Raw genomic sequence first — 23,017 nt, 5'->3', positions numbered from 1 at the left:
CCTTCGTGCGAAACTGAGCCTAATTAAGCTAGGCTAGGCTAAGCTAGGGGCTAAAGACAGACGTATAACGCTTTAAGCGTTTTGCTGAGAGTAGTAAAGAATGTAACTATTTTACCGTGTCAACAAAACCTGGAGAAACACGACAGGCAAGTGTTATAGCTCTAGTGACTTGATGACGAAAGGTGTCAACCAAAACAAAAATGTAGGCGTGTAATTGGATTAGATACTGTTTAGTTAGACAAATAACACACTGTTAGCATTTACTCTTCAGGATGGTTGTTAACTTGTCTATACTAAACAACAAGTGCTTACTGATCAAATCACATTTTATTTCCTTAAATGTCTGCTCCAAGTTTGAAATGGCCAAAAGAATGTGGCATAATAACTACATTTATTTGTTATGAATTATTTGCACTGTCTGTAACAAAAACTATTTTAGATAAAACATTTTGTGTAAAGATTGAGGCACGTCAAATCCAAGTTTGCACGTTCATACTCAATTTTTTTGGTTTTTTTTTAATTAATCGATACATGCATTCTATTATCTATTATTATCTATTATCACACATCTTTGGGCTTTTTTCTGAGATGGCCGTATGATACCACCTCTGCACTGTGTTACCCATTATTATTAATATTATAATTATTATTGTTGTTGTGCTGGTGTTGTTGTTGTCTTTATTCTGCTCCCACGTCCCACAGATAATATTATACAGACGCAAATTTGTCCGACAATGTAGAAACAAAACATAATACTTATAAACTGCATAGCAAACTACAGTACCGGTGTCTACATCACAATGTAGAAGGCCTTTAGTGCCACCATGCGGATAAATGGTGTAATTGACTCAATCAAATCAAGGACTGCGTTTGGCGTCGTTTGCTTTAGTTTTCCATGATAAACACACAAAAAAAGAATAAGCAAGAAAAGGAAAAGATTATTTATTTTCAATGTAATGGCAATCAAGGATTGAATCATCTTCAGTTCTTCATTCATTATTGTAAAGTTATTTCATGATGCACTGTAGGAAAAGACTTTCGGTCCATAAATAATTATTATTCTTGAAGTTAAAAGAGTTATGCTATGAAGTACTATCTATATGTACAAAAATGTATCATGATAAAATTTTATAGTTATATCATGTTTAGATAAGAAAATAAACTTCAATAGCAAAAAGGTTCCCCCTTTAATAAATCTGTTAAATTACTAGAATTAGTAATTACCTATACTGAGTCACTATGATTTAAGAGAAGATTTGCAGCCATCACTGTCCATACCAGGGCAGACCTTTCTCAATGATGTATGAACCGTGCCACGATATTTAAGATTCGCTATTCGGGCGGCAATCAGATAGAAAATCTCACAGATGTTGAGCACCACACACACTACGGATGCCCCCACCATAAAATAGGTGAAAACAGTCTTCTCAGTGGGACGGGATATGTAGCAGTCCACTAAATTAGGACAGGGGTTTATATCACATTGGACCTTCCTGGGGAGCTTGAAGCTGTCATATATGTAGTGGAGCAAGTAAAGAAAAGTGATCTCGAAGGTGGTCTTGATGAACAAACTAATTAGATAAGTCCACCACAGGCCACCATGCTTCTGGCCTGGGTTGTCATACAGTCGTGTGCCCTCTCCATGCTTGGCTTGGTACTTGCGCTCACGCTCTTCTCTGTAGGCCACGTGCAGCACCACCATGAAGGATGGGCAGGTGACGAAGATTAGCTGGAGAGCCCATAGGCGAATGTGGGAGATGGGAAAGTAGTAATCATAACAGATGTTCTTGCATCCCGGTTGCCGGGTGTTGCAATCAAAGTGACCCTGGTCGTCGCTCCAAACTCTCTCTGCAGCCACCACAAAGACCAACACCCGGAATACGAAGACCACTGATAGCCAGATGCGTCCAAAAGCAGTGGAGTACTTGTTGACTCCGCTCAGAAGACCCTGTAGAAACTTCCAATCCATGACCTCAGCTTTGGGTGTTTTCCAATGACCTTAGAGGTTTAACTTAAAATGTAATTGGGAGGAAACTTTATGAACTGTGGAACAAGAGCACAATGAAGAGGAAGAATTGAAGCAATAACCCAAAATAAAGGAAAAGGTCTAAGGAACAAAATGGTATAAAAAATTCTGCAATAACCTTTGATTATGGCACACATTCTCCAATCTGTTCCAAATATTGCACTGCCAATTACAAATGTCTTGTGTTCTCTGATCAAACCAGTTATTTCTCCTATTTGTCACAATATTTAATTTTTATCATTAGTTTTGATAATAATGAATAATTGATGAAAAACTGTAATTCAAGAGATAAACCCATCCAGGATACAGAGGAACACTTTGCTTCAGTCTAAGACACTGTTATGAATGTCATTATTAAAGCTGAGTCTCAGAGGTAGTCTTTCATCAAACGGTTCCTCATCCTGTCTCTGAAAGTTGTATTCCACACTGAATTACACTGCAACATTCCATTCATTTTATTACTTACTAATTTATTTATTTGCTTAAAGAAAGTACTAGAATTGTATATTACCATATGCAAAATGTCTCAGCTTACCAGAAGAAAAGTTTTCCAGTCAGTCCATTGTGTCCTCTCTGAAGGAAACCGATGCTGGGAATGTGTTCAGCAGGGTTTGGGGAACCTCTCTCCTGGAGCGGTGCTCTGAGATTGACTTGGTTCAACAATCAGCTCCAAAACATTATCTAGAGGTGGGACCATGTTCGTCATCCACCCAGAATTTTACCTTTCACCTCCAACTACTCCCTGTCAGCATCGGTTTTTTGTGTGATTTTTTAAAAAGAATTTACACTCAGCTATCCAAGAATTCCAGATGTCATTTTATGTAAATAGGGAGGGGACTTCAGTAGAACTCCTTTGGGTGTGTTTGTCTGTTCTGCACCCAATGTTCCTGGTAGGTGACAGGTATTGGTTCCATTAGGCAACTGCCATGTGAAGATACGCCATTTGTTGCCTTTGATTAATCAGCATTACTAAAGGGCCTCCACCTAACGCTGGGTTTGCACAAGCAATCTGGAACCACTGCTGCAAATACATATCTGAGATATGGATAGCTGTTATCAGGGAATCAAAACTGAGGTTTGCTAATCCATGTCAGAAAGCCTTACATGGATTAGCTAATGTGAAACCAAATGCCACTGCCTTGTTACCTTTATAATGTACTCTTTGTGTTCCAAGGAGTGTAGAATGTGAACACTTGTCATCGATCAGATGTAGATGATTTGGAAAAGGCTTTGGTACGTCTCGTTCTGGGTTTTCTACTGATTTAAGGACATGCTTTTACATCCCGTTTCAAATACATCATCGCATGTATCGCGATTGTCGGTGTTCGTGTGTTCATTCATACATTCATTCATATGTTCACCAAATATCTTTGCAACCGTTGCAGATAGAAAGATGAAACAAAAAACGCATTACTCGGGCGGCAACGAGGATGAAAATGAGACGATGACCTTGACCTTAAGAAAAGTAAATCAAGGTCAAATTTTAACTTTTGAACACTTAGGAACTGGATAACAAAGAAAGACGAGGTTGAAGGCTAGTGTGTAAGACCTTAGATCAAAGCTAATGCTTTGATCAACGACAGTAGGTCAGAGCACTAGGTTTGATCTTTGACTTATGCAAGTAGGTTAGGGTAAAATTTTGAATACAGGGGTGTCGCGGGATATTGCCGTCTGTGACTGCATTGGTTCTGGTTTTAGTTTGTAATTCAATATATAGATATGATTTGCTCTATGCTACTGTACCATGTAAATCTGCCTTGCCTTTTGCATGCTCATTTGTATTGTATTATATTATTGTATTTTGCATGACATATTTGTAGAAAATATACTTGACAAACTTTTTGATTTTGACAAAAATACTGTAAGTGTGTCCCAGAAAATACTTGACACCCAGAAAATACTTGACAGCCAGTGTAACGGTAGTACTGTTACACGCAGCAAAGCTTGAATGAAATTTTCAAGCTCTACCCACGACTTTGTGGGTTAGAGGTGAATTGGTGACTCCCGTACATGTAAGGGAGTGTGAATGGCTGTTTGTCTTTCCTTGTGTTGTTTCAGCGATAAACTGATGACCTGTCCAGGGAGTTCCCTGCCTTTCACCTAATGCTAGGTGTGTAAGCTCAAAAAAACTTAAAAAAAAATAGAAACCTCATGTCTTGAATGAATTCATTGTGTTTTTTTAATTGGAGGATTTCATCCAATACAGAACAGGCACTAAAACTCTCACATCATGACATGGATAAAGCAATTTTAATTTACAATACAGACACAAAATTACAGCATATAATTAATTTTCTTCTCACATATTATCATATAAATAGTCCAAAAAAAAAAACCTCACCATTTTTCTACATATTATTTATGTATATTATTTTATACCAAAGACGAGGTTTATAAGCCACAGAGGAGGTTTATGGAGGTAGTGAAAGAGGACATGAAGGTAGTTGGTGTGAGAGAAGAGGATACAGAAATCAGGGTTAGATTGAGGCAACTGATTCGCTGTGGCGACCACTGAAGGGAAAAATCGAAAGAAGACCTTTAGAAAGAACACATAAACGCTGAGCTAACCAAAATTAAGGGATCAAATTATTTTATATCCTAAATATTATAAAATGAAATGTTTACCTTTGTAAACCACAAACTTCGCCAACAGTAAAACAAAAATTTTTTAAATCCAAAACATTTACCGTGTTCTCTTCCCACAGAGCAAATTAACCACATTAACATAATATGTGTCTCTTAGGAAATTGCTAATGAATATGAAGGAGCAGAACTCTCTACGCAAGATTCTGAGGTTTTGTTTGTTGTTTTGTCTTTGAAAGGCTCATTGTACGCTGAATTCTCCGTCCCATTCAGAGGAATTTTGGCCATCCTGAAGGAGTTTCCATGTGTTGCGTGGGGTCGTTCTCTGCAGCACTCCCAAAACCTCTTCCCACACAGGTAAATAACCTCACAGAACGTAAGGAGGATGCACACAAAGCTGGTGACCACCATGAAGACAGTGAATATTTTCTTCTCTGTGGGCCTAAGGAACACAAAATCGCAAATAAGACAGGGGGCAAAAGATTAACATTTACAAAGCAACTTGGATTTTAAAAACATTACAACCCTTGACCGACTCTTACCTGGCAATATAGCAGTCCACCATATTCGGACATGGTTCCTCACTGCATTTCACCACTGGCGGGAAGAAGGTGGCCTCATAGATGTGGAAGAGCAGAAAAACAAATACAGCATCCACCGTAATCTTAAACATCAGGCTAAAGAAATAGGTCCACCAAAGACCTCCTCGTTTCTTCCCTGTGTTGTCATAGAGAGGAGCACAGTTTTCCCCATGCTTCAGTCGATGTTTGCGCTCGCGTTCCTCTCGGTAGGAGACATGGAGTGTCACTAGAAAGGATGGGCAGGTGACGAAGATCAATTGGAGAGCCCAGAGTCGGGTGTAGGAGATGGGAAAGTAGTGGTCATAGCAGACATTATGACAACCAGGCTGCAGCGTGTTACAGTCAAAGTCCTTCTGCTCATCACCCCAAACCTTCTCACAGGCCACCAGGAAGACCAAGAGTCTGAAGATGAAGACGATGGCGAGCCAGATGCGACCGAATGCCGTGGAGTACTTGTTAACCCCGCTGAGGAGGCCCTCCAGGAAGGACCAGTTCATAGTGTTGTTTCAGATGTCAAGCTGGAGGGCGCTGAGAAAGAAGAGGGCCCCAAATACCCCAAAATGATGCTCGATTATTGCTCATGCAAGGGGCACTGACACAAGCCGAACTGAGCAAGTCAGGCACAGTTCTTTCTTTATTACAACACATTACTTCAGCATTCTTGGCTCAGGTTGAAGGGGAGGGAAGACTATTAGACAAAGCAAACATCGACTCATTCTTCTGCTACAGTCACTGGTGGAATGGTGAAAGCAAACACTTTGATTAACAGGCAGGAGAGAGATAGAGAGAGGCAGGTTTTGATTTCTAGATTATAATTCCCACAACCCTGCTACTGTTCAATCTACTGCAACTTCATGTAAGTTTAATATAAGACACTGAAGAGAAATATTTTAGACACAAGAAGACATACATTGGTTATATGTGAGCCTTAGGAGCCCCGAGAGACAAATATTAATGTAGCCAGACTGAAGCTACTCCTTAAATACATTTTGCGTCAATACAGCTGTCTTTGTTGCACATAGGAAAGTGTTATTGTATTCTTTATATAGGAAAGCTCTCACTGAATTCAAAATTTCCTCTGAGATCTTGAATTTTTATTAGATTTTCCTGAAAACTTAAAGATGTCTCTCTTCCTTTTTCTTCAAATTTTTTAAAAACCCAACCACTGAGCTATTTTTCCAGATTTGTTGAGTGGTGCATGGATCAGGGGGAAAAAAAACATACCTTTTACGTGTAGAGTCACATAAAGGCACAGATTGGGGATTTTTTAACCAACTTTCCACAGGCTTGTTCAGATATTCCCCCTTCTTTTGTGAAATAATGTGTTGTGACAAAAACAAGCCTAGACATATGTGGTTGATATAATTTTCATTGTGAAAATCCTGATCTTCTTGATTAATATATGACCGAGGGAGACTTTCTTCCGGTACTCTACAGTGTCTCATTTTATATTTCCGCTGGAGTTAGAGGAACTCCACACTGCCCTGCAGAACATGCAGGGACGACGTTCTCCGGGTATCGATGGTCTAACGGTTGAGTTCTATACAGCCTTCTGGGACATTCTAGCATGTGATATGCTGGAAGTGTTCACCGAAAGTCTATCCTCAGGCTCTTTGCCACTGTCCTGCCGGAGGGCGGTCGTTGCCCTCCTGCCTAAAAAAGGCAATCTGCAGGACATCAAGAATTGGCGCCCTGTGTCATTGCTCTGCACCGATTACAAGATTCTGTCCAAGGCTTTGGCTACCAGGCTGAGGGGAGCTATGGAGCAGGTCATCCACCGGGATCAGACCTACTGTGTGCCCGGCAGGTCCATGGCAGACAATGTCTACCTAATTTGTGATGTTTTGGAGGTGTCCAGATCATTGGGTATAAACGCTGGTCTCATTTCGTTAGATCAGGAAAAGGCATTTGACCGTGTTGAGCACAGCTTCCTCTGGACAACCATGGAGAGGTTTGGGTTCAGCACCGAGTTCATTGCCAAGATCAAGGTGTTGTACAGTGACGTTGAGAGTATTCTGAAGTTTAACGGCAGTTTGTGTGCCCCCTTCGGGGGGCATCGGGGCATCCGGCAGGGTTGTGCCCTGTCTGGGATGCTCTATGCACTCTCTCTGGAGCCCCTCCTCTGTAAAATTCGCAAAAGCATCGATGGTTTGATTTTACCTGGTGTTAGAGAGAACATTCTTTTATCTGCCTATGCTGATGATGTTGTTGTTCTTATAAAAACCAAAGGGATATTAATGTTCTGGTGGGTTTGACAAACTCATTCAATGTTTTAACTGCTGCAAAAGTAAACTGGAACAAAAGTGAAGCCCTTGCTGTTGGCGAGTGGCATGGCAACCTCCCAGTTCTTCCTCAAAACTTGTGTTGGAAGACTGATGGTCTCAAATATCTCGGTGTGTACCTGGGAGATGAGACAACAACCAGGAAGAACTGGGAGGGCGTCATTGACAAAATAGAAGGGAAACTTAAAAAATGGAAATGGTTGCTCCCCAGAATGTCGTACAGAGGTCGAGTTTTAGTGATAAACAATCTGGTAGCCTCGCAGCTGTGGCACCGCTTGGCCTGTATGGACCCTCCATCAGGGTTTCTAGCCCAAATCCAGACCAAACTTGTTAACTTTTTCTGGGATGGGCTGCATTGGGTGCCTCAAGGAGTGTTGTTTTTATCAAGAGAGGAGGGGGGACAGGGCCTCATCCACCTGGCTAGCAGAACAGCCACGTTCAGATTACAGTTCATCCAGCGGTTTCTGACCGGACCAGCGGATCTGACGTGGAGAGAGGTGGCCGGCTGCATATTCAGACGAGTGAGCCACTTGGACCTGGATGCTGCACTGTTTTTAATGGACTCTAAGCTTCTAAAGTTAAATGGTTTGCCTCCGTTTTATCATGGTGTTTTTAAGTCGTGGGCCCTTTTTAAAAGCAGCCCAGGAAAAAGCTCTGACTCTTTGTTCTGGTTACTGAGGGAACCACTAGTGCATGGGGCCAGGCTGGACGTCTGCAGTGGAGCCACACCTGGTCTGTCTGCAGCGCTTTGCAGAACCAGACCCTCCAGCAACTGGTAGACAACGTCGGGCCTGCGCTGGCGGATGCCCAGGCTGTGAGCTCCCTGCTGAACATCCAGTCCACCAGGGTGGCTCAGAGGGTGCTACAACTGTGGAGGCAAAGACTTTCCTGGAAGGAGAGAAGTCTCCTCCTGGACTATAGTACAGGGACTGTACCAGACAGCAAAGATCCTTTCCCAGAGGTCCACATCAGTCCCCTGTTTGGAGAACTGGAGGGTCCTCTCCTCGGAGATGAACGACAGATCAGCCTGCACACGGCCAACAAAAAAATACTGTACAGACAATGTGTAAAAGTGATCAACAAGAAAAACCTGTGTAACAGAGCACCTACTACCTGGGCCAACAAGATGACGGGAAATGGACCTGACCCGCAGTGGAGACTTCTGTACAAACCTCCCCTCAAGAAAAAAACAGCCGACCTCCAGTGGAGGATTTTGCATGGTGCCGTCGGTTCCAATGCTTTTGTCTCTGTTTTTGCCCCTGCGGTGTCAAGCCAGTGTCCCTTCTGTCCTCTTCAGGAGACAGTCTTTCATACTTTCAGTGAGTGTGGGAGACTTGCAGTGCTCTTCACTCTTCTAACGAATGTTTTTAACTTGTTCAATGAAAACTTTAGTATCAGGAAATTCATCTACGGTGCTGGGTACAATAGATCGAATCAGAGAAAGTGGCAGCTTTTAAATTTTATTTCTGGGGAGGCAAAACTTGCAATTCATGTGACCAGGAAGAGGAAAATTGAAAACAATACCGCTCAAGAAGCAGCTACTGTTTTTTGCTGTAACATCAGATGTCGCTTAAAACTAGAATTTGGTTTCTATATATTGACAAAAGACCTGAATAACTTTAGGAACATCTGGTGTTACAAAGAGCCCTATGCACTTTAGTAGATGACCACCTCACTTTTGCAAACTTCCTGTTATAATGTACTAATTCTTATATTGTATTTCCCTTTGTTTCTTGGTGTTTAATGTTTTTGAGTGTTTAGTGTTTTTGAAATTTCATCTAATGAAAATTTGTAAAATGTTCTAAATGTTCTAAATGTTAAATGTGATTGAAGTTTGTTTGGAAAAGATGTTCTGAGGCACTTAAATGCTTTCATCTAATGTAAAACTGCAAAATGTTTGAATGAGATTAAAGTGTTTTTGCAAAAATCAAAAAATCTGTATTGTACCAACGCTACGAGAAAAAAAAAAAGTTATGGATTTCAATGACAAGCTACATGTGGCCTTTCTGTGTGGATTCTCCATTTTCTCTCCCCTTTCCTCCCACAATCCAAGAAACATGTAATATAGAGGAATTGATAACTCGAAATCACAAGAAGTGAATCTATGTTTTGTATGACTGGTTTTTTGCTTTTGACCCAACATCAGCATTAATAAGCTTCCATTTTGCAACACTGCATACCCTGAAATGTTTCAGGTTAAAAAGTTTTCTTGTTACACAAGATGACAAGATGGTAATATCTTTATTATATATTTGATTAAAAAATTAAAAAACAAAACAAAAACAAGATGGTAATATCTTTATTACTATAAAAGTGTATTGTTACAACATGCCCATCTTTCACAATGGAATATCAATGCTTCTTTGTGAATTGACTGTTTTCATTTCTCTGGTGTGGCAGTAAAAAGCTTCCGTAGTTATGCTACAGTATATCCGGAACTCATATTTATAATTCTTGCTAGCTTGACTGTGGTATCGGGTGAGGGGTCATAAATTGAGACTCCTCACATTTACATTAACCATTTACCCACTGCTCAGCCGATACATAAAATGACACTGCACCGTTCATCCTGAGCTTCTTAATTCACCGTCACCTCTGGACTGACTTATTAATTTCTCCAGTATTGGCTGGACGTCTACTTTCTCTAGTTTTCACTGTCTTCTCTCCGTCCAGTCGGCTGCTGCTATCTCTCCTCAGTAAAGGGAGGTAAGAGAGCGGTGCCCTGCGGTGGGACGGTCTGACGCTAGCTATCAGCTAACTTAGCTAGCTAGCGAGCTAACTTGTTAGCTGTGTCTACCTCCCGGTGACACATGTTTGCCTGCAGCATCGTATATCCGTAAGGGATTCCTAAATAACAACTGTGTTACATAAAGTCATTGTCAGCGTACTAGCCAAGATTTAAGTTTAAACTAAGTTGCTAGCAAGACAAGACAAATTTTAGTCTAGTTTTCCAGACTTCACAGTTTTGTTTCCTTTGTCCTTCAACATAAAAGCACGATTTATGCGCATGGATGTTTTTTATTTTCTAAAACGGCGGTGCTTGAAATTATTTAGAGATCAAGTGACATTTTCTGAATTTTAAAATGTATTTTCTATTTATATTTTTCAGGTTTTGCAATAAGTATCATTATACTAGCTTTAGTCCATTGTAATTGATTTTTCTGTGCTTGTGTAGTAAGTATATCAATATAATTAAAGAAGCACAAAAACTGAGAATAAATTACATTTCAAGAACATTAATCAGCTAATACATAGCAGAGATTCTGGTATTTGTGGAAACCAGGCAGCCCACAAGACAAGTTGCCAGCACTGTTAATGCTCATAGTAGTTTTCTCAACCAGCTTAATGTCAGAACACTGACACTGGTTGACCATGCGTATGTATCCAGCGTTTAAATTGATGTGTCCTTCACTTACTACACTTCAGATAAGTTACAGTAAGTGTCTCTTACTAATCTATATGGGCTTGTGGTATTATAATGTGAGACACTAATTTTATTATTGTCATATTATTATTAATGTCATTATTATTATTAGTAGTAGTAGTAGTAGTAGTAGTAATAATACAGTAGGAGTAGTGTGGAGTATGTTTGTAAAAATGATTTCATATGAAAGCTTTTATTTTGAAGGCAAGGTTATAGTGCTTCCTTTTGCTGTCTGCCTTCCGTTGCAACTTAACACCAATGGTAGCGCTCAGCTATCGATGGGGAGGCTGGTCTTATTGGAAACAAACTGAGTTGTCGCTGTTAGCTTACCCAAAATGTTCTGCTAGCGAGTCATCTGTTCTTGTAGGCTTGCCAGCATGCTAACAGAGGCATCTTAACCGCAACACATTTCAGCAAGTCTTCTGTCTGACTCAGTAGAGGTCCAGCAGAGCTGAGCCATGCGACAGTTGTGTGTCCCCGCTGCGACCCCTCGCACTGAACCACTCCCGAGGCGCCTGTCTGTGTCACCCCCTCCATCAGGTAGGATGGCACAGGCACGGTTTAACTTACTTTTTTAATCAAAGGTCAGTTTGCAGCTTAGTTTTGATCGTCTTAGTTTTGCACAGAGGAGCCCAGCGTGGGGTAATGGCAGGCTGTAAGTGCCGCTGCTGTGGCGCTGAGATGAGACACTATGCTGTAAATCTGTATGAAAAGAAATGTCTGGTAAAGTTTGTCCTGCTCAAAAGGGGATTAATTACATGATAGTTTTAAAACTACAACACCTAAAATAAAGCAATGTCAACTTTTTAAAGATACTTGGCTCTGCTGGTTGTAGTTCACCATTTTGTATGTTTTGTAGATGTACTAAGTACATTATAACAGCATACCGATGCAGAGTGGAAGAGAAATTTCTACTGTGTATTTTTAAGCAAGCAAGGTAATCAATAAAGGGGATTGATGTGATTCTCATAGTGCAATGATTATAAGAAATAGTGAATGATAAGTCAAAGTGTAAGTCAGTTTCTCTAGGCCTGATGGATGGATGGATGGATGGATGGATGCATGGGTGGGTGGGTAGGTGGGTTCGTGGGTTTACCTAATGTTATGTTATGTATGCCGGGATGATCTTACTTTAATTCCACCCTAGACACGGAGCAAGGTTAGCCCCAAGTGTCTGTGCCAAGTGTTTGAAAGGATGCCAAGATGTTGAATGACCCAAGGGTTTGTCAGAGGAGAATGCAGTCTGCTTTTTTTCTTTAAGTTCAGTCTTGTGTTTATCCAAAGTTTTTCACATTACCATAACTAAAATAATTCAGTCAGATTTGCTTATGAAGTGTTGTACTTGAGATTAATACCTATTATCAGTGGAAATCTAGTTTTTGAACTGAGCTTTTTGCGTCTTTTGAATGCTTGTTTTTATCTATTAATAATCCTTTTATCATTTATCAGTTTATCTGAAGGTTCCAAAAAGATTGTGGCAAATTATCTATATTTAAGGCCTGTCAAAAGTGTTGATTAGAGATAAATATAGCAGTGTATGTAACACTTCTGTGAAGTGTTGGGGGTGTTGCTTATATGGCAAAAAGTCAACTTAAACACACAGATATTTGAGACTACAGCTTTATTAAAGTCAGTAACAAAACTAGTCTTGTGGTTCAGTTAAATTAGCACTCCCAAAATCACTTTGAAAATGTGTTTACCCTAATTACATCCCGCTTCAATGTGGTGATGTATTCTGATTGTCAGTGTTCGTGTGTTCGTCCGTATGTCCACCAAATATCTTCACAAACGTTGAAGATAGAAAGATGAAACAAATGTTGGGATGTTGCGGTCTCTGACTGCCTTGTTATGCATGCAGATGCCAGAATGGAGTGCTGTGAGGTGGAGCCACGCTACACCATCGAGCAGATCGACCTCCTGCAGCGCCTGCGTCTGTCAGGCATGACCAAACCTCAGATCATCCACGCTTTAGAGTCCCTGGAGCGGCTCGACCCAGACCACCGCCCATCACACTGTGACTCTCAACCTGCTCCATCCAACAACAACACCGCCACGGCCCCAGCCCCTTCCTCGTCTTCGTCGTCCTCCTCCTCGCTCTCTCTGACTTCTGCTACCACACAGACCTCTGGCTTGGATGGCGCTGCCCTGTCGCCGAGCAATAGCTGCGAGGCCTCACCCCCGCCTCTGTATCCCCCCAGCGTGGCTGTTCAGCGGTCATTCAGCTACGACATCATAGGAGAAGAGGAGTGGGACCTGGAGGAGAAGGTGGAGGAGTACATGAGGTGAACAGTGGAGAGAGAGGATGGTGGTGCTGAGTGTTATCATAGAGCTGGGCGATGAACAGTTTGAAAGTGAGACCAAAAGAAAGTTAGAGACAAAGAGAGACTATTATAACATCAGATAATGACAGCTAGCGTCCCCAGAGGTTCAGGCTTGTTCTCCAGAATTTTAAGTTAATTCAGGTCAGGTGTTTGGGGATGGCTGGAAAAAGAGAGGCACCAATGAATAAGGTTAGTCAGAGCAAAGGCTGCTGTTTTAACCACAGTGTAACCGTTCTAATCCCACAATGTCTTTTGTGCTTTTACAGGAGAGACAGCAATCTGGTGAAAGAAGAGATCAAAACGTTCCTCAACAATCGCAGGATTTCTCAGGCAATCGTAGGCCAAGTCACAGGTACGCTGCTGCCGTCTGGGGTGGTTCTAGTTCTCACAGGCTTTGATAGGGGTGCACGTCAAATGTCTCTTCAGTTTTGATCAAAGAGAAGAAAATGTTTGAAAATCTTGTGATTGATTTTGAATTTAATAAATAATTTCCCAATGCCATTCAAACAAAATATCAGACTATTTTTTTCAGTTGACAAGTAGACCTATTTTGAAGCATTGGACCCCTCCCCAGAAAAGTGTTGGACCAAATGACATGTCCTTACTTAAACTATCGATGCTGGAATCAATCAATCAATCAATCAATCAATCAATCAATCAATCAATCAATCAATCAATCAATCAACTTTAATTTATATAGCGCTTAATCACGTCTGAAGACATTTCAAAGTGCTTTACAGATAGAAAGCCAACAATGGAATGGTTTCATTAGTTTAGCATTTCAGAGCTGGCTTCCAGCCCGTTTCTATAGTACAGATGCTATTGGTGCACCATGAGAAAAATCAATGTCTTTAAAGTGTGACGCTAACGTAACTGGGCTCGGACACACAGGAATCAGCCAGAGCTACATCTCCCAGTGGTTGCTGCAGCAGGGCCTGGAGATGAGCGATTCCAAGCGCAGAGCTTTCTACCGCTGGTACCTCCTGGAGAGAAATAACCCAGGTGAGACTCCGAACAGGCTGATGGTTGGACGGAGAGTACGAGGGTTTTGTTTCATACACGGTCTAGAATTTACCTATTAAACAGCAGGAGGAGTGGCTTTATAAATGGTTGCAGAGTTGATTAATGGGTAAGTACAATAAGACTAATTATGAGAAATCGGCCCCTCAAGGTTGAATTTCAGGTTAATGAAAGAAGATTATAGATTAAATTTAGAACATAAGGATTGTTTGATAAAGAATATTATGCGTCTTTCTTGAATGTGAACTACTGCTTGCCTAACCTTCACCCTTCATCTGACCTCCTCTTCACCCCGTCCTCCTACATGACCCCTTATGCTGAGTCCATCCTGGTCCTTGAGGGATGTGAGGTCAGGGAAGGACACGACACAAATCTATAATTTCAGAGGAAAGACAAATGATAAATGTTGTCCTGTCATAGGAGATTCTAATCAATAGAATTAAGGCTTCTGGTGTGGAAATGAAACTTTAGTGGGTGAATGTCGTTTGTCTGTACAGGCTAGAGTGACGGATTGGATTAGTGCTGACCTGTCCAAGTCCTAAGATACAGTGAGCTAGATACTTTGAAATTTGTGATGGTTTTGAACAACAAACTCACTGCTCAGTTCTTGGCAGATAGCATACAGTACTTCCATTTCTATTAAAAATAAATCCCATTGTTACCTTATCAGCGCTACAAAATGACAACTTGCCGTCAAACCATCCGCTGACCCACTCTCTCCCTTCATCTAAACCCCCCCCCCCAGCTTTGCTGTAGCCCCGATGTAGTTCTCAGCCCTCATGCTGGAGGTACTCTGGTGCTGGTTTTCTTTCCTACACGGCTAACAGTGATACTAACAATAACTCATTTTCTCACTGGCCACAATGCTTTGCTTCTCTTATCGGCTCCTATTGACCTGCCCATCATAAATTTCAAAAATTGCCAGTGTTTGCGAGTCAAATTGACTTGTAGCTGTCAAGATACCAAGTTGTTCATGACTGAAAACATTCAGGCAGGTCTTCAGGAGTGTGTCAGTTGACTCCTAATTTTTTCGATCACGTAAGCCATAAGTGGTGTCTATTATCTAATCCGTGGCTGTGGCCCACCTGACCATTGGTTTTATCCCGACTGAAGGGCTGAGGTGGAGTGAAAGCCAGCACAGCGTGAGTCCCATGCCCAGGGCCAGGGGAGGGGACAGAGACGGGACGGTAGCAGGGGCAAGTGGCAGCCTCCCCAACATCCTCCCAAACCCCAACACCAACCTCAACCCAAACCCAGTGTGGAGTAGGCAGAGAGAGCTGCTGATGCACTTGCTGCCCTGGTACACTGCTGCTGCTGCAGCCGCCCAGGCCCAGCCAGGTAACCACGCCCTGCCTGTCCGGGGTCCAGAGGCTGGCCACAGGAGACATCAGCTGACCTGCATGTCATTTATCCCTTAGCTACTTTGTCACCTTGGGACACATTTTGCAAATGAGAGACATAATGCAGACATCTGCACCCCTCCATATGTCTGAGGTCACGTTGCCTCAGTAGCAGCAGGCTGCGTCGCTCAACATGAGTACATTCAAATCTAGTTTAGTTGAATCGTTTCATAGGGACTGTGGATTAAAACGAGGAGTCTGTACATCATTAAAAGCCTTGATTTTAATTTCCTGTATAAAGACGACGGTAGAAGGCATTAGAAAGTCTTGAATACATTTATATGTATTTTCTTTATAGGCAGTAATGAGAAAATGTCATTTTGATTTCAGAAAATGTGGCATAAGTCATGCTTTGAACTCTCAATTTATGAATTGTTGCCTTTGGTCTATTCACCAGGAGCGACCTTATCCATGCGCTCCTTGGTGAAGGAGGAACCTGATTGGAGGACAGGAATGATGGCTGGCGACAGAGCTGGGATGATGAGCGGGCCTCTGAGGCTGCGTAGAGGAAGCAGGTTCACCTGGAGGAAGGAGTGCCAATCAATAATGGAGAGGTGAGCAATTCTTAGAAACGCCTTTCACACAGATGGTCGATTATGCTGCAAATTTGACCAATCATAGATAGATAAATAGATGTACTTTATTGATCGCAACTAGGGAAATTTACAAAACTGGGAAATTTACACATTAGGCTGTCTTTGTTAATTTTAACACTGAAACGATTCCAGAATAATTCTGTGTTCCAGAAATCCCAGAAGCAAAGTGGAATAACCAATACAATGTGGCTCCCATCGTGCATGAATCATACTCTATATTCAGGCTCTGTACCTGTTACCTGTTCAAGCTCTGCTGCCCCTTTAAAGTGGAAAACAATTCCTTCCTTCAGTCCGTATTTTCCAGTCCAGAAATTTCTACAGTTCTCTTCAGAATAGGAAAATGGAATAACAACAGAGGAATCCTAAAGCGAGACTACTGCTACTTAGAGCGCAGAGGAGGTAGGAAAACTGACTTCCTTTGTTCTAGCGTTAAGACCAAAACTGTTGTCAAGCAGATCAGATGATACAGTAAAATAAAGCAGGGCTGCAAGTGAAGCTTATTTCCTTAATATATTTATATGTCTTTCTGGATACAAAATATCACAAAATAGTAACCACAAATTCTCACTTTTTGAATTTATTATACCTCGTCTTTTAAAATCACACAAATTATCGCTGCAGGAACTATTTAATATTTTTACATGAAACTCTCTACCCAGAACAACCTAGTACTGTAGGGAAGCCTTTTGCTTTTTTAGAGACTTATTGTTTTGTATTTGTTAATCTTCAAGGTTATAAATGGGCTACATGCTCATCGTGGGAGAGCTATTTGTCTCAGAAGAGGGTTTACAGTTTGTTGTGTTCAATCATCTTTCACCAACCTTCACATCTCCAATACTGGAAAGGTGGCTTTTAGCAATAGGAGATTTATAAGCATTGCATTTATTTTCAATTTTGAATACTAAACCTTCAGATATGCAATTAATGAGAATTGCGGTTGACAGGAACCACTTGAAGTTCTTCTTTGTAATTGTCTCTCCTCTGTGTGACAGGCACCTCAGTAGACATTTATTAATATATTTAGCTCATAGTCACATTTAAAAAAGCTGCACATCCTCCCAGTTGAGATGTCTGATCAAGTGAATGTGTTTGTTTTTTATTATGATGAAGCACAGCCACGTATTTCTAAAAATGAATAACCTTCCTGATGTGAAATATTCTTTGGTGCCTTACTGTTGTGAGTCTGCTTATTTTTTGTTCTGTATTTCTATTTTATTGTGTCTATGCTTGTCTTTACCTTGAATCCCAGTCGTCTCAGTAACTCAGAAGAATCCAGAGAAAGAGGCGAAGACATTCCTCCACAGTCCTTCATCCTCTGTGCAATTGATTTCTCTATTACATGGTTGCTGTAAATATAGTGTGCAGTCTGGGCACTCACAGTAATAAGACCACACAGGCCCTCAGACAACACTCACCAGCATTGCCCCTGGATTATGCAATTCTACTGCAGTGCTGATCCCTGCAAGCTAGTTTATACCCAAGGACAACACAGTAGAGGTGAAGATGGTGTGTGTGTGTGTGTGAGTGTGAGACAGAGTGGCAGGATAGGACGAACCATAGGGTGATGGGGAGAGAAACCTGGAAGAAACTGATCTTTGTTTTGTAAAGTGAGGTAACAAATCTTTTCTGGCTACGAAGTTTGGGGGGGGGGGGTTAAGAACCGACACGGACAAGAGGAAGGGTACTTTTTTATTTAAGCTGGATTGAAAAAAAAATTTTTGTCAAGTCCTGGAGGATTTTTACCTCCACACTCCAGGTTTGGGGGATGTCATGTGACTGGTGTTTAGCTTGAAAAGTTTTCTATGGATTTTAATTACATTTTGTGTTGGTCGTCCTCTTGAGTTGAGGACGAGAGAGTTTGATTTCATCTTACAACACAACACAACCCAACACAACACAATACAAGAGGCCAATCATGTGCCTCGGGTGGCCTGAATGCTGATTGAAATTGCAGAAAGGTTTCTCTCGTGAGAAAACTAAGTTCAGTTTGTTCAGATTGTAATGTCGTCGGTGTTGGCAGCACCGTGCACTTCCTGAGTGCTTTCTAGTTTAAGCATTCAGTGCTTGGATTGCAGATATTAATAAACTTAATGCGTCCATTAATCTGTTCCATTATAGTAAGGACCTCCTCTGTATAAATATTGTCTGTGACTCTTCTTTGGTTCAACACAAAGACACAATTGATGAGGTGTAAAATTAGGCTGTGACTTGCATCAAACTGATCCCACACTGTGGGTCTGCTTCAGTTTCTTCATAGAGAACCAGTATCCGGACGAGGCCAAGCGGGAGGAGATCGCCAATGCCTGCAACTCAGTCATTCAGAAACCAGGTAGTGAGATGCTCTCACTGTAGCTTCCTGTCACAAAACGCCTTGCTGTTGAAAAAAAAGGCTGCTGAGATCAGCTGTATTTGAGTCACGGATCGACTATCGACTAGTTGGGCTGTTTAAATGATTCTTTTAGGCGTGCAGTAAACACCAAACACGTCTGTAAAGATCAGCTGCTTTTCTTTCCCTCATGTTGTGAATTAACGATACATTTATTTCTTTTGTTTCTCTTTACAGTTTTGTTTGTTTGTTCTTAGTTTTTGATTAATTATTTATAGCTCAATGAATTAAAAAAAAAACTGCTGTGTATGACTTCTTTCATCAAAATATTTGTTTTGTGGGGGTTTTATTTGTGTCCTAAATTATGTATGTAAAATTTAGCTGTGTGTGTTGACTTCATGACGGCATTGAGGTATGGTCCATCTCTCCTGTTGGTTTGATGTATTCTCTTGTCGCTATGAATGAGAGAAGTCTAAATTTCATTCCTCAGGCTGTAAACTCTCTGAGTTTGAGCGTGTGACGGCATTGAAGGTGTACAACTGGTTTGCCAATCGTCGGAAGGAGATGAAAAGAAGAGCAAATATTGGTGAGAGCATTAGAAATTCCTTCTTCTCTTTATTTCTGTGAAAATCTGAGTGTCTCATGGTTTCATAGACATCAGCTTTCAGGTCTGCGACTTAAATATTGTGTGAAGAGGTACATTCAGTTCAGGTCACCAAAACCTGAAGCTATCTGATGTTCCGTAATTTCTGGCGTTTCCGGCGTCTCACCTCTGCTTTGCTCTCTGACACAACCAGAAGCTGCCATTTTGGAAAGCCATGGAATCGAGGTGGCGAGTCCGAGCTGCCAGTCCAACGGCGAGGAAGGAGAGATGCAAGAGTTTGGCGATCAAGTGAATCATCGATTCTCAGAGCAAGTAAGTCAGCGTGGCGCCGCTTAGCCAGCAAAGATGGAAAACAGCCATTAGTGGAAAAGTAACAATTTTAGTGATTTCAGCTCAAGGACAAGATTATGTATAAGAAAAGCAACCAGTTTGACACAGAACTGTATGTAACACAAATACAGAAACGTATAATGAAATGTAAAATGTACAAATAAACAGAATGTCATTGCTGCAGAGAAAAATAGAACTTTTCCAAACTTTCGTTTCTTCTACTCTCTCAATATCGTCTGCATATCCTTACTTTCCCATAGGAAGAGACGTCTTCCCTCAGAATTGTTGACCAACAAGACCCCTCCTCATTGGCTACTACAGAGGTCGCAGCCCTGCTGAGTCCCACCCCTCAGGTCTTGGATCAAAAAGAGGATTCAAAAAGGGAGACTGTGGATGAAGAGTGAACAAAGCGGATTGAAGTGTTTTGAATTTTGACCAGATGAAATAGGAAAAGAATAAGTGTGTTCTCCTCTGCCCCCGTAGAACCTTTGGAGCCTGTGGCACCCGACACTTGATGGGAAACGGGTGCTGAGGCTGCCTGAGGTGCCTCTGATGGAAGGGAAAGGGTGCCACTGTATTTATCAACAGTAATCCTGCTTATATTAGCGGCAATATACAATACATATATATAAATATATCAATATATAGTGCATTCCAAGATGTTATTAAAATTCCTTAGACAATTATGTAAAGGATACCTCACCCATTTAAATTTTTCTTTTTCTTTGCCTCCACACCTCCTCTTAGTCTTTCAGACACACTCGGTGAAATGAGTGTAGTGAGCCTGCGGGTCAGGTGTGTTCCGGTATGTTGTGTCTTCGTTCACAGCATTACTAAAGGCCCCGCTGTCTGCTTGAATGTCTTCGACTCATCTGTCTCGTAAGGCTTTAACCTCAATCAGTCGATTGATTCAATCAGTCGATCAATCAATGAGTGCTGTAGCTATTGGATCTGTAATGGCCTGAGGGACAGCCGGAATCTCAGGTAATGCCTCTCACCCCCCAAAAAAGATGGATAAAGGCGGTGAAGATGCAGATGCTTTTTTTTCTTCATCTTGATTTTTCTTTATCAAAACTGTGTTTAACCAAAACAGGAACTTTTTATATTAGCAGAACAGCCATAGGACAAAATAATGTGTGTGTCATCTGTAACCTTTGTTATACTGACTGCTGCCGATCGGTTAGTTTAGGGTCCGTCTTCGTTCAGTCTAGTAAGACACGAGCCACACAAGGTGGTTTATTTGATTCTTTTATAATGTTTGGAGAAAAAAAATGCTAATACTAACTTAATCAAAAATGGAAATGTGTCATTCTAGTTGCTCTAAGCACCTTTTCTCTTATCAGAATAAGCTAAAGCTCAAGCTTGTCTAAGTTTGTATGACTAAAAAGCTGCACTTCAAAGTGGATTTCTAATGGAAAGATGGGAATTACAGATGGTACTCGCATCAGACGTGTACATACCCTAGAAATGGTGAACATCTGTTGGGTGCTTTCCTTCACCTTAAATTAGCACAACATAGAAAATGTAAATTGTAAAATTGAAATTTAAGTAGTTGAATTAAACTGTATTACTTAGTCCCCTGTATTTGCTGGCCCAAGGCCTTGGGAGTTACTCCCTTAATCTTCATAAAATGGACAAAGATGCTTGTTGTCATTCGGGCCCTAGCAGGCCACTACCATGTTACCTCCTAATGCCAAAGCTATGCCAAGGTGGAGATGAACTGTACAGTAAACTGCTCATAGGAAGAGAACATGACAGTTGCAACACAATAGATTTACAGTATGTAGATGTTTATTTGCTCAGTACACCACTAGCTAACTCTAGCTTACCTCAGAATTAGTCTGTCAGGAAATGTGTTACAGGTTTGGCATCATGAAACTGGCAGCAGCCATTACTGTGACTGTTTATGACAGGGACAGTGTTATGTAGCATTTATGACAGTGGGGGGTGGGGATTTACCTGTATTGTTAATGTATAATCACCTCAAACAGTTGTCTCGTCCAGCTTTGGATGTGATCCGAAAAGCTGTAAGCTGTTTCTAATTATTATGCTCCTCTGCTTTTATCTGACAACCAGGAAACTACTATAATAAAACTGTAATCAGTGGCTGTCACTTGTCTTTATTTACAGTGTTGTGAGTGAGTTCGGGTGCGGAACAGGACACTGACCTACCCTGAAGCAGAACAAAATTCTTGAAGTTATTTCATTTCATAGTGAGGACTTGTTTGAATGACTGTGTGATGTCTGAGTGTGATCCCATCTGGTGGATCAGACGCTCCAGGGTGCTGAAGATGATGAAGGGCTTCAAGGGAACTAAGGGATCGATGTACCTAATGATGCGTCTAAAACAAAATAGAATTAAACACTAAGACTGGTAGAAAATTAAATATAAATATGTCCAATGATCACGTTATACAAACGCTTGTGCAAATCAAATGTGAACACATTCCTGTAGCATACAAGGGAATGATCCAGTCTCGGTGTTGTGATGCTGATCTGAAGGAAAGGTCAAGGTCGAGGCAAAATAAGCAAATATCTTTTAAGTGTGAAATAGAATGAATACATTCTGGAAAATATTCGGTTCTGGGTGTTTTCTCTGCTAGCTGGTGATTCTCAGAGAGGTTTAACAACTCAGACATCGGTGTGACTAAAACAACCACGGCAAACTAAAATCTGTAAGAGTTCACTGGTGGACCTCTGAAAAATGAATGCTGGCCTTTGTGAGTTCTTACAATGCATTTCATTTTAATTCATTGACATCAGTTTTTGGTCCATTGCACACAGGGCATGGTGATAATGACCATAGGTGATTCCACCAAGAGTGTGCATGATGCTCTAAAAGGTTCTATCAATGTCAAAGAAAGTGGAAAAAGTGATCCAGAATCTTTATGACGATCTAATCAACCTTTCCTCACCCCCAACACCAAAGTTCATTAACAAACCCATTGAGAAGTCTGAGAAATGTTTCAGACAATCCTTCGACCAGAGGGAATAGAAAATAAATAGTGTACATACTAGTACTGCAGTTTTCACTGGATGGACTTCAGTGAACTTTGTTTTTCCTGTACACATGTGTTCTAACTTTTATTACATGATAATCTGTAAAAACAGGGTTCAAGGTGCAAACTTCCCTTAACAAAGAGCCCATGAGCAACAAACCACCAATGATTTCTATGTTCTTATCGGCATTATCAGAATAGATCGGCTGCATTCTATAAATGTCTGTGTTTGCTGTAATACCCAGTTGGATTGTTAGTATTGATTAGAGTCTAATCAATGAACTATGACTTAGATTCAGTGAGGAATAGTCAGAGCAAAAACCATTACAGCTTCCATCTGCCTCTTAGTGATGCAGCACATCAACTTTATGTAGCATTAGCATTTCCAGGGGAGAGATTTCCTCAAATAAGCTTAGAAAATAATTATGTATAACATGTACTCCTACTTATATTGTCCATCGTGTTTATTGATTTTCAGCACTTACTGCAAAAAGGTGAAGTGAGCTGAACTTACTAATGTGATGT

At 41.0% G+C, this 23,017-nt stretch overlaps 3 protein-coding genes across 11 annotated transcripts; 1 reads left to right on the top strand and 2 right to left on the bottom strand.

Annotated features, from left to right (window-relative positions):
- Positions 1 to 683: 683 nt before the first annotated feature.
- LOC137607849 (gap junction beta-3 protein-like) lies at positions 684 to 2,754 on the bottom strand. The gene is made up of 2 exons (XM_068333871.1): positions 2,562 to 2,754; positions 684 to 2,043 (listed from the first exon to the last, which is right to left on the bottom strand). Exon 2 carries the CDS (start codon positions 1,967 to 1,969, stop codon positions 1,238 to 1,240), a length of 732 nt encoding a protein of 243 aa, XP_068189972.1. The 5' UTR covers positions 1,970 to 2,043; positions 2,562 to 2,754; the 3' UTR covers positions 684 to 1,237.
- A 1,501-nt stretch (positions 2,755 to 4,255) lies between these two features.
- LOC137607387 (gap junction beta-4 protein-like) lies at positions 4,256 to 5,824 on the bottom strand. The gene is made up of 2 exons (XM_068333108.1): positions 5,152 to 5,824; positions 4,256 to 5,051 (listed from the first exon to the last, which is right to left on the bottom strand). Exons 1-2 carry the CDS (start codon positions 5,685 to 5,687, stop codon positions 4,766 to 4,768), a joined length of 822 nt encoding a protein of 273 aa, XP_068189209.1. The 5' UTR covers positions 5,688 to 5,824; the 3' UTR covers positions 4,256 to 4,765.
- Positions 5,825 to 9,887: 4,063 nt separating this feature from the next.
- Positions 9,888 to 21,593, top strand: zgc:91944 (uncharacterized protein LOC436941 homolog). Of its 9 annotated transcripts, none has more exons than XM_068333658.1 (11): positions 9,888 to 10,178; positions 11,335 to 11,436; positions 12,755 to 13,178; positions 13,484 to 13,569; positions 14,109 to 14,219; positions 15,351 to 15,575; positions 16,035 to 16,191; positions 18,480 to 18,562; positions 19,050 to 19,145; positions 19,357 to 19,475; positions 19,754 to 21,593. In XM_068333658.1, the coding sequence occupies exons 2-11, from the start codon at positions 11,355 to 11,357 to the stop codon at positions 19,895 to 19,897; spliced, it is 1,527 nt and encodes a 508-aa protein (XP_068189759.1). In that variant the 5' UTR covers positions 9,888 to 10,178; positions 11,335 to 11,354; the 3' UTR covers positions 19,898 to 21,593. The 9 variants fall into 9 exon arrangements, with proteins under 9 accessions (XP_068189759.1, XP_068189761.1, XP_068189764.1 ...); XM_068333660.1 differs by having other exon boundaries at positions 11,332 to 11,436; XM_068333659.1 differs by having other exon boundaries at positions 10,169 to 10,308.
- Positions 21,594 to 23,017: the final 1,424 nt, after the last annotated feature.

The sequence above is a fragment of the Antennarius striatus genome, chromosome 14 (assembly GCF_040054535.1).
Source record: "Antennarius striatus isolate MH-2024 chromosome 14, ASM4005453v1, whole genome shotgun sequence".
Classification (NCBI taxonomy): domain Eukaryota; kingdom Metazoa; phylum Chordata; class Actinopteri; order Lophiiformes; family Antennariidae; genus Antennarius; species Antennarius striatus.
The sequence above is the reverse complement of the archived record's forward strand: the minus strand, read 5'-3'. Positions and strand labels throughout refer to the sequence as shown.